Source organism: Amia ocellicauda, chromosome 3, assembly GCF_036373705.1.
Source record: "Amia ocellicauda isolate fAmiCal2 chromosome 3, fAmiCal2.hap1, whole genome shotgun sequence".
NCBI lineage: Eukaryota > Metazoa > Chordata > Actinopteri > Amiiformes > Amiidae > Amia > Amia ocellicauda.
The window spans coordinates 39,442,762-39,455,055 of record NC_089852.1 but is presented as its reverse complement, the minus strand read 5'-3'; the positions used below and the strand labels follow the sequence as shown (position 1 = coordinate 39,455,055).

At 37.4% G+C, this 12,294-nt stretch overlaps 1 protein-coding gene across 2 annotated transcripts in view; it reads right to left on the bottom strand.

Annotated features, from left to right (window-relative positions):
* The window catches only part of tenm4 (teneurin transmembrane protein 4), a 193,336-nt gene that overhangs the window by 23,107 nt on the left and 157,935 nt on the right, over window positions 1–12,294 (bottom strand). For both annotated transcript variants that reach the window (XM_066699386.1, XM_066699387.1), the window contains exons 24-25: window positions 9,274–10,151; window positions 3,894–4,066 (exon numbers count right to left, since the gene is read on the bottom strand). In XM_066699386.1, coding sequence (XP_066555483.1) covers window positions 3,894–4,066; window positions 9,274–10,151 — 1,051 coding nt within the window. The remainder of the gene's footprint in view (window positions 1–3,893; window positions 4,067–9,273; window positions 10,152–12,294) is intronic.

The window sequence follows — 12,294 nt, the reverse complement described above, 5'->3', positions numbered from 1 at the left end:
GATCAGTTAGTCTAATTCTTCCTATGAGTCCCAGATTCATCAACGTCATTTTATCGGTCTGCTGTCAAAAAAATGAGTACAGCCCCTGATAAATATTACCCTCATTAAGCACCATTGTAAGTTAATGAGTCCCCGGAGAGGTGAATCATTATTTGATTGCTCAGAAAAAAAGGAGCCCTGATCTGAAGTAAGTGTTATATGAGCAAGGGGTACAATCGTCTTGACAATGCATTTGAATACAAGTTGAGGAGCTAAACAAAAACAGATCCAGGATCCACTGTTATAATGAGAATGACTGACTGGTTTTGTTATTTTTTGAATATATATATATACATATATACACTCACCTAAAGGATTATTAGGAACACCATAGTAATACTGTGTTTGACCCCCTTTCGCCTTCAGAACTGCCTTAATTCTACGTGGCATTGATTCAACAAGGTGCTGAAAGCATTCTTTAGAAATGTTGGCCCATATTGATAGGATAGCATCTTGCAGTTGATGGAGATTTATGGGATGCACATCCAGGGCACCAAGCTCCCGTTTCACCACATCCCAAAGATGCTCTATTGGGTTGAGATCTGGTGACTGTGGGGGCCAGTTTAGTACAGTGAACTCATTGTCATGTTCAAGAAACCAATTTGAAATGATTCGACCTTTTTGACATGGTGCATTATCCTGCTGGAAGTAGCCATCAGAGGATGGGTACATGGTGGTCATAAAGGGGTGGACATGGTCAGAAACAATGCTCAGGTAGGCCGTGGCATTTAAACGATGCCCAATTGGCACTAAGGGGCCTAAAGTGTGCCAAGAAAACATCCCCCACACCATTACACCACCACCACCAGCCTGCACAGTGGTAACAAGCCATGATGGATCCATGTTCTCATTCTGTTTACGCCAAATTCTGACTCTACCATCTTAATGTCTCAACAGAAATCGAGACTCATCAGACCAGGCAACATTTTTCCAGTCTTCAACTGTCCAATTTTGGTGAGCTTGTGCAAATTGTAGCCTCTTTTTCCTATTTGTAGTGGAGATGAGTGGTACCCGGTGGGGTCTTCTGCTGTTGTAGCCCATCCGCCTCAAGGTTGTACGTGTTGTGGCTTCACAAATGCTTTGCTGCATACCTCGGTTGTAACGAGTGGTTATTTCAGTCAAAGTTGCTCTTCTATCAGCTTGAATCAGTCGGCCCATTCTCCTCTGACCTCTAGCATCAACAAGGCATTTTCGCCCACAGGACTGCCGCATACTGGATGTTTTTCCCTTTTCACACCATTCTTTGTAAACCCTAGAAATGGTTGTGCGTGAAAATCCCAGTAACTGAGCAGATTGTGAAATACTCAGACCGGCCCGTCTGGCACCAACAACCATGCCACGCTCAAAATTGCTTAAATCACCTGTCTTTCCCATTCAGACATTCAGTTTGGAGTTCAGGAGATTGTCTTGACCAGGACCACACCCCTAAATGCATTGAAGCAACTGCCATGTGATTGGTTGGTTAGATAATTGCATTAATGAGAAATTGAACAGGTGTTCCTAATAATCCTTTAGGTGAGTGTATATATACACACACACATTTATAATTTGTTTACGTCATGAAGTACACTGAAAAAGAAAAAAAAACATAATATTTTCCTTAATTTAATTTTAAGCATAAGCTGTAAAATGTATAATTTAAAAAAAATGTCCAAGTTATACAAAGATAGAGTTTCTAATGATTCTTTAGATCCCTCATTAGGTGCTTCCACTTTTTCCCAGCATTCACTGGTATGCATTTCAAATTCTGGGAAATGTTAATTGTGTATGATTTTGTGGCGTGGTGTCACTTGTATTTTGACCAGCTATCCAGTACCGCAGATGGAAATTTCTTCTGTTGAGCACTCACTGTAAAGCCAAAGGCTGAACTGGATGGATATAGATTTTCCTACAAAAAATGTTTTAATATTTGAGGTATCTACTAATTCTAAAATGCGTAAGATCATTGAAAATGTTAGTAAATAGAAGAGATAATGAAGAAAAAATCACTTCATTGAAATGTGACACAGAGCACCTTTACAAAAGGTTATTAATTTTTGTTATATTCTGTCATTATCGGATAATCAGCACAAATTGAAATCCTTTATTAACTTAATCAATGCTACATGCCCATGTCCTGTTTTATAAACTTCAGCAATTGCTTAATCTGAACAATAACTGGTGCTGTAGTGCACAAATTAAATAATCAGAGCAGCGAGTCCTGGTAAATACCCTTGTAGCGCCTTCGGATTTGAAAACACTGCAAGGTCACACTCCTTCGATATGTAAAGACGGAGGTGTCTGCTTATGAAGAAGGTGATAGTAAATTGATTAACACCAAATCGGATGAGGCACGGTTCCTCTCAAGCCATCTACTGCAATGTCATCACGTTGGGGTGACTGACTGCCCTGGCAATTATATGGTGCAACACAGGTTGTCATTTTCACTTTCAAGTACAGCTTTCACCGAGGGAGAAAATCAATACAGGAGGAGGGCAGTCTTTTAAAATAAAATGTTAGGAGTAAAAACTACAACAACAACAATAATAACAACAACAACAACAACAACAACAATAAAGCAAGAGAGAGAATCTTTACAGACTCTTTAGAGGCAGGGCTCGAGAACTGTGTGTACATGCCAACACATTAAAGGGGAAGAATGCATCCCCCCATTGCTTTTTATTTTTACTTTCCCTTCCTGAATGTTTAATCTGACATGTTTGCCTGAAGAACAAAAGGCAAAAAGCCGAGTTAACTGTAACAGAAAAAATGCATACAAAAATGTGTGTTCTACATTTCAAGTAAGTTGTTCTTGCTGATGTGCTTCTTTTAGTTTTGAACAGTTTACACGCTGGCAGCTTTTTGAAATCTCTTTCTAGTGTTGCATATGCTCCCGCCCCCTCACCCATTCTCTCCGATAAAATCATATTCCTCTCAGGAATGACGAGCTGGTTGGGACTTTCTTATTTTTTATTTTCTGTCAGTCACCCGGAAATTTAGTTTAAAGTTGGCTCATGTCTCTCCTCCATTCCGTTTTGGAGAAAGGAAGAAAGAAACTTGTGCTTTATCATTGTGCCCCTTCAAAGTCTCTGCTGCCAACAGTTAGATTAACAAGAATATGAGAGACTGACAAGGGTAAATGCACAAAGACTTTGCTTTCAACCTCCCCTACGACAAAAGAAGAACAGTACAGACAAGCACATTGGAAGGTCAACTGACTACCAAATCCATTCTCCTTGAGAATATTGGGAAAATATCTTTGTTAACATTAAAATCGTCTTTAATATTATACATAGTTCATTAGCATTCTTAAGCCCTGACATGGAAGGTAGCTGTTGCAAAAGACAGTGGAATTAAATGTATTTAATAATCTGTTTCTCACTGAAAAACTGAATTAAAAATAAAAGGTTGTGTATTAATAGCGGTCTGTTTTATATAACTTACAACAGATATGTGCAAAGTGAAAGCATCACAGACAGATAGTAAGACTTGTGCCTAATTTTGATTAAATAGAAAAGAGTCCATGACATGCCGTTTTGAATTTTGTTGGATAATAACAAAACAAAATAAATTCTAGTTTATTTCATATCAAAAAACATAATTACACATGAATACTAAGAACAGCTTGAATCTGAAATCATTCTTTATTTGTAACTTTCCAAGCTATCACTTTTATCCTAATATAGATTCCCGACAACATTCCTTTAAGGCACCAAAAAGCTTAAGTATCATATTGAAGTAGTTCATTGTGAGAGAGGTGGAAGAAAATACAATAAATGATGTTCTTGTGAAGTTGTGTGAACATGGCACTGACTGAGATACTTGATGTAAAAGTACAGAACCTCTATCCTGGGGGGCTCCTCCAGTGAACTCACCCTGCAGTAAAGTGTAGAAAGCCCCCGAAGCCGAGAGATTGGTTGTTATGGTGACGTCCTCTTTGTTGGCACCCTCCATTTGAACTCTAACAGAGCTGTCCGTGTCGGTGCGAAAGCTGCTCACGTGGCCTGTTGGGAAGGTGACGTTGGTCAGTCGGCCATAGCTGTCATACCTAAAGGGAGAAAGAGACAAAAGGTCAGACAGCACACAGGGGAACGGGTGCCATATTGGTAAGGGTACGGGTCTCACGAGTATTTGAACTTGCAAAGCTTCGAAAAATGTTGGTGAATAATGATGGAGTAAATTATTACCACTACTACAACTACTTATTTCTTAAAAGTACAGCCCTTTTTAAAGGGAAAATATACCTTTGATTATATCAGATTTGGGATTAACTTCATTTTCAGATTTTTGCTTAGCAGTATCTACAATCTTGTGTACTTTGCCATGTTTGAAACAGGTTTAAAACTAAAAACAAGCAATCTGATCAACTAAACGCAGCAAAGATGTACTCCAGGGTATTATGACACTATTCTGTTGATGGCAGATGTGAAAAAATTATAGCCACCCAAACAGCCCATACAATTTCCACGAGTTCAACATCCTCGTGGCATCACACAAAGCAAACACAATCAATATATTGAGCAGCAGGAATAATTACATATGCTACAGATAACAACAGATGACATGAGCATTTATCATTGTAAAGCTGTGATAGGGATGCTCCGAGAAGCAGCCGCATTATCCAATTTTCTTATTTCAGGTGCTGCTGAGCTTTAAGAGAGGGATGTTCAGTCCTATACATGAAGGTCAATCCGAGCATAACGGTGGCAATTTCATAAAGCAGTTTTGATATCAGGTTAAAAAAAAATAATGCCAATTTTATTAAGAAGACACTATGGCGATCAGTAGGATAGTTAGGCTCAGGTGAGGGTGCCGATGCCCTTTGAACAAGGAGGCAGAAGTAACATGGATAAACAACGTTTCTAAAACCCAAATGGTTATACTCCAGCACCAACTACCTAAACGCGGGCCATAAACACAGTGGATTGTGATTGGGTGACGCCAACAATTCCTCGCCACTCCTTTCATACACACAAAAAAAGTATTCACATATGCTAATCGTGCAAAAGGAAACAAATACTAAGCTGCAATGCCAGTGGCACCAAATCAACAAAAAACACTAAAAAAACAGAACGTTGTATCCCTCTGGGAATGTTAGCAGCTTCTAAGCTTTCAGACACCGAAGTACAATCCCCAGTGGATCCCTGCCTCCACAGTCATAGAGCTAGAGAGCTCTGAGGGAGAAATCCACCGTCAGCTCTTCTCCCTGTCCACGACGCAAACTCCTCTGGAGCTGCGGCTTCCCATGATAAAACCCATCTTAAAGTATTCATCTGGGACTAATGTGCTTCAGTCACCGAAAGCATCCACGCTAAACACACACACCAATAGAATCATCTTTTCTGTCCCAAGCAAGACAATATACTGCATTTAACACAAATAGATGACCTGATAGAGAACCATCATTCCAACTAAATAAATGTTTCTTTCCTCCACAAGTAAATGGTTAAGAAATATTTGAAATCATATTCATTTAACTTACTAAGGTTTTTAAATAACTAAAACCAACTACAGTGATTTTGAATTTAAAAAAGAAAATGATTTGGAACCCACTGGACATAACAGTGGTGAGCTGCCTTACCATGAACAAATAACACCAATTGAAAGAAAAAAAACAAAAAACGAAAAAACAACTGAAGAGCTTTGTTCTGATTACTGATCCAAAATCTTTCATTTACTAGCTAAGAAGAGGCTCTTCTCTAGATTCTACTGCTGTGTATTAATGGCTACAACCTGTTCACACTGAGACACTTTTATCTTCATTTTCAGGGCTTTTGGGAAGACGGGGGTGAAATATGTACAGAGGGGATAAAACCTGCTGTTTCACTCCAGAAGCCCTAAAGTCTATTTTAATCCACCTGAATAATACAAATCTCAGATGCTCACCCACTGACTTGTGGCACTGAAAGCCTGCCAGAGTGAGGGCAAAAACTCCTGAGAGCTGGTCTAAATACAATGTGTCAATGAATTCTGCCTTTTCTTTCTTATGTCTGTGTTCCCAGAGTCACACAATTAAAAGAACATGTTTAGGTTGCTTGCCGTTATCGCAGGACACAGTTTTTAATATCTGACAGAAGAAGGTTATCTTGGCTTTTCAATGGATTTTGTCAGTGTCGCCTGATACAAACTGAGTATAACAAGTTACATATTTTATATAAAAAATAATTGTATTTTTCTTACAGGAAGATCAAAAACTACACGACTTCACATCTGATCAACTTTCTAGGTGCATGGGGGGAAATAACAGGACGAGGAAATATCTTGTCAGTGCAATGAAAATGCTAAACAACAAAAATATACTGACAAGGCAATTTGAATTACAATACACGGTAGTTTATAAACCTATTGTTTCTGACAAAATGTGTTGTTGATGTTGCGTTGCGTTTTAATTATGGAAGAATGCGCCGCTGTGATATCTTTGTTATAGCAGCTCCGCTGGGTTTTGTTCCATTACCAATATTAAAAGAATTTCCATCTATAGGCTAAATACATTGCACATCAATTAATTAATTCCAGGCCAGCAACAGTGTATGATGGAACATCTGCCTGCCTGAAAACAATGTTCAACATTTAGTCGCACAGAGATTAATAGGGAAGTCTGCTCAGTTCTGCATTGTGAAATTATGACAGTGACCCTCAGGTGGCTGAGTGACCTTCAAAGCTAATTAAGCAAAAACAACAAAAACTGTGTTATGGGGGTAAATTATACATTAAATGCACAGCTTTGCCTACAGGGAAAATGAAATGCTTAAAATTAATTGCCAGGTAAAATTATTCAAAATGAAAGCACTCTTAATCATATAGACCAAATCTCTTTTCTTACAATTAATGATTGTTGTTTTTTAACCTTAAATGTATTAATTTATTTATCTTCTATACACGTTGTCTCTTTCTAGATTTGCAACCTTTAAATGTTTGCTGTTCCTTCAAGAAAACTGGGAGAAAGTTTTCTCTGGCCAGACAGCTTTGAATATCACCTTGTGTGTGTATGTCTGTGTGTGTGTTGATGTGCTTGGTTGTAATTCTCAACAGAGATGCATTTGCATATTTATAAAACATTAAAAAGAGCACTGTATTTTTCAACGGTAACACACAATATAAAAACACAGAGGGAAAATAACTTGTAAGCATTAATATTTAAACTTTTCCCATTGGATACCAAAAATAAAGCAGGTTATTAATTCACAACTGATATTCTGTAAACAAAATATTCAGCGCTCAGTAAATACTGCTGTGAAAAACAGTCAAAGTAAAACAATATATATATATATATATATATATATATATATATATATATATATATATATATACACATTTCAAAGCTTATTATAAATAACAAATAAATGGTTTGAGGTAAATACGAGGTCTAAATTCCTTGAGAGACAAATGTATGTTAATGAAAAGGGGGTTGACAGACAGCATGGGGAAATCATGCATGACGCCCTATAAATTGCTACTCCCCTGTTTAACTCCTGAGACAACTGGTGAGTCAGAGGAAGCTTTTGACAGATAAGATGCATGTCTAATTTGAAATCATCTGCCACAGTACCAGACAAAAAAAATAATAATTGAAAAAAGCAACCATCAGCTTTATATTCTTAAAAAGCTCTGACTGTAGATAATGTATTCAGGGATAAATGTAGAGATGACGTTGATGGTGCAGGAATGTGACTTGCAGTAAATGAAGAAGGGTTGTGATGACGATATGGCAGTCTTCACAGGGGAACTTTTGAAAAAGGAATTTCACAACCCCAACAGTAACAAGAACTGTTACAGCCTTCTCATGTCACAGAATCACAAAGTGTCTTACATTATTAAAGATGCCTCCCTGCCTCAAATAACCTTTTAATTACTTGATCAAGCTAGATTAGGTGCGTATGAATTCATAAAGACAAAAACAATAACGTAACTAAATAGCAAATAGATGGTCAAAACGTATGAAGCAATAAAACACAAAGAGTATTGGTTAGACTCTGGAATAATTGGCTGGCAATATGGGGTATGTGCTACTTCTACTTCTTGCACAATTATTTATAGCGATTAAACTTACGTCACAGGAAAAAATGCATCTGCATGTCATATTTTCAAACAGAATATGGCATATTAGGTATTTTCCCCCCAAAATCATGTCAAAGGCTGGATACGTAACTTGCACAAGCATTTTCTGAATTCAATGAGAAAAAAATCACCCCTGGTTCATCATATTTTTCTTTGTGAGAACTGATGCAAAACAACAACCAATGCATGTAATTGTTTGCATTTTTATACCTGTATAACTGAAATACTATCTTTATTTGACTGATACCCATTTCAAACTGTTTAGCTGTTAATTAAAATTGTTTTAGTAATATAATAATTGCAGCATTGCATGACACCAATTTGCGATGTGTAATCATTTATTGGTCTTTTGTTCTGTATTTACATAAGATTGTTAGTGAAATCACCATTTCAGAGAGAAGATTACACTATAGCCTTGTGGATATCAACAGACTTCCTCATTCAACCCAAGCCTTAAAGTTTGTGAAGGAGGAATAACATTACTAAAGACACCTGGTGTGCAGTTAATTGGCTTTGTATTAACAGACATTCCTGAACATCAAAGGAAGCCTGCAATTCAAAGAGACAAGATATTTCACTTCTATATTTAATGCATATCAAATGGCCAGTGCTCTGTGTTTTGCAAACAAAAATGTTTTGAAGGACTGTTTTATGAAGTTGTGGTTCTAATCTCAACTGATGGGAGGGTATTTTCCATAATAGTTACTTGCAGCACCATGTCCAGTTTTGATGCATGTTTACACTGTCATTACCTTTTAAACCAGCAGTAACCTGTCTATTCCACTTTAAACTTCAATCTGCCACCACGAAACAGCAATTATTTATAATAAGCTCAACGAAAGATCTTCAGGCCCTCTGGTTCTCACTGAAATATTCACAGAATCTGAGTGTGAAGAGAGTAAGGCAACTGCCAAGCAGATTTCTTCTTTGTTTCATTGTAGTTGTTCACAGTGAAAATAATATTGCTTAGACTACTGCTTAGACTGTAAAAAATGTGAACAATATATTCAATAGAAATGTATCAACTGCTTACCTGAGCAAGACTATAAAAAGTCCTGAACCTTTTTCCTTTTTAAAAAATTGACCACAATATAAAACTACGATCTTACATGGTAGTTGGCATCGCTTTAAGATATTGTTACAGCTAAAGAGAATGTTGTTTATAAAAAAGAAGAAAAGTGGGGAGCGTATACTTACTCATAAAACGTTGTCCACCCATTTTCATTGCTCTTTGTTGCTAGCAGACCTGAACTCCCATGGTAAGTCATCATTGCCAGTTCATGCCCCTGAGCTGTAACACTTTTTAAGGCATTGTTTGTACCGATTGTCACCCAGAATACCTGGCCATCGGGGACAACCAGCCAGAGTGGCATTCCTGTGGCATCCCGGCGGATGTTTAAAGTGTTCCCGTTGTTGTCAGTGACCGAACTGATGTCCCCTTCTCCAGTGTAGGTGATATTATACTGGTAGTCTCCTGTTATGAGACTCTGGGTGAAGATGTGGCTGCCATTGGTGTCAAAAAGGTAGAGTTCCTCATCGATAGGGGAGGAGACCTCGTACAGGTTATGTGGGTTAAGGTATGGTTTGTTCTTGCGCACATAGCGGATGCGGATGTTCCCAAGGTCAGCGATAAAGAGCTCTCCATCCGGGCAGACAGCGAGGGAGGACGGGGCGTTCAGCTTGGCGTCTTTGGCATAACCGTCGTCCCCAGAGTAGCAGTCACAGTTGGCGTCGTTTTTGCAATCGCAGCCACTGGGCGCTCCAGCCACCAGAGAGATCTCGCCATTGGTGGAAACCTGTCGCACACGGTTAATCTTCTTTTCGTCCGACTCGGCAATATAGAGGATGCCATTGTGGGACACGGCAAGGGCGGTGGCTGACTCCAGTGTGGCGTGCACTGCCACCTTGCTGAGGAGAAAGTGGTCTATGCCTGGCACCTGGCAGTGCATGGGCCGTCCAGCTACTATGCGTACCTGGTGGTTCTCAGAGATCTGGAGGACAACATTATTGTCCAGCACGTACAAGGAATTGTCCATAGGACTGACCGCCAGGTCTGTTGGCCACTCTAGTCGAACCTGTGAAAGTAATAACAGCACATGATAATCAAGTGGTAAAGAAAGTTTAATTTGCTTTTTAATAGGTTTCACCATTAACTACAACAGTAAGAAGAACAATAGCAGCAATAATTTTATCCACTTGACAGTAGGATGACTTGCTTTTGGTGAAAGTATATCAAATGTAAAACCTTTCATCTTCAAACCTGTGAGAATGCTCAGAATGTTATTATATGCTGTATATACAGACTCCATTTAGAAAAATAAGCATACACTACCCTTTGAAATTGAAATTAAATATGTGAATGTCAGACATGTATAAACGACTAAAAGAAAAAGTACAGGATACAAAACTAGATTTGTTAAATGAATGAATTAACCCAGCGCATCACACTGATTTATCATACGCAAACTGTTGCATGAAGTAGGCTACTCAAGCATCTGTCAATCCACAAAATATACGATCTATATATATATTTTTTTACTTTGGGTTAGTAATTTCTAAATGGAAAAAGACAGCAGGAGACCAAGTCCTTGAAAAGAAGATTGAGTACCCTTATCAGAAGAAAGCATTGCATGCTTCCAGCCTCCCAAATTATTACACATTGTTCTATGCATAATAAATCGTGCTTTTTACAAGCAGCCATAATTGGCTTTGAAACAAGTTACAGACCCCCTTCTGCACTATGGTTAATACTCTAAGCTTTTTCTTGCAAGTTAGCAACCCTAGATGTTTGATTTTAATAGCAATATAGCTAAAGCAAAAGACAAAACAAACAAACAAACCAAAAAAACTGATTGCACATAATATGGTGAGACAGCATTAAGGAAATACATGGAAAACTAATTTCTGCTCTGGGAAAGAAAAAGTAATAAAAAAATCAACATTGATTTAGGTATTTTGAAAAGTTGCAAACTGCGATTTACTTGACAAACTGGGTTATTTTAAAAGGATATCTGCTGGGTATAATGTTACAGAGCAATTATTCCAGTCGAGCAAATCTGCAGAGAGTGCCACGCTGGTATAAAGTTATTCCCTAATGGATTTCCTTGTAAAGTAATCCACAAGGTATCCTGTAACAAGTAAGAAAATATAAAATTGATTTTTCAAATGTTATAATTATTGTAAAGTAAATTTATGATAAGCTTGTCGCCATAAAAAGGGGGGAAAACTGCTTTGTGAATATTTTATGTGATTTGTTGACATTAATTTGCAATTTTATCAATCTGCATTGTTGTACATTAGTGTATATTGCCCATTGACTGTAAAAGATGTGCATATTACAAAAACAAGACTGTCTTTAAAAATCCAATTCACGATTTGGATTTCAATGTCCACTTAATCACAGAGTACAGCCTTAGAAGGCCAAATATCTTACAATTATATTCATAAAAATCAATAAAAAGATAAAATTACACAAAAGAAAAATAAATAAATGGCATAAAAGGAATAGCTGCAAACCATAAGCTGAGAAAGTTTTATATTTTGTATATCAGCTTCAAAATAAAACTATCTAAGTGTTAATTTGTAAGCAGAGTTGCTTAGACCAGCAAATAACAGTCTGCTTGACCATCTGTCAGAAACAGTGTAATCAAAGGATACTGACAGGCCTTCTTTCATGCTTAATATGTTTACTTCTAATGCCACACAATTTAATTGAAAGAGAAACTGATGGTTTACAAATAATAAAACAATGACTACACGTTTTCTTAAACATACCTAGCAACTTTTCATGATAAAATATACTCCTGACACATTTAAATATGTAAATGTTATGCAACAGATACTGTAATGTTCTTTAACCCATGTTACCTTCAAAGTTTCTTCGCTAAAGCACTCATTTGAATGTCATTTGCGTTATCCATTGCATTTGTATTAGAGTTGTGTAGAAATACTGCTATCCATTATATATCTGTGTTGAATTTCTCCTGAGCTGCATTCAGTGTAATCTCAACACTGGTAAATGGATTTACCATACTTCAAGAGTCTCCTTTTGCTAAGCTTCCCTACCACAAAACCTCATTCTATTCACATCTTCAAATCACACCAATGTATTTTCTATAATAAAACATATCATCATGCCTGACATCAAACAGGAGACAGACAGCAGATACATCCAGTCTTTCAGTGAGCAGAATAAATAAATAAATAAATAAATAAAAC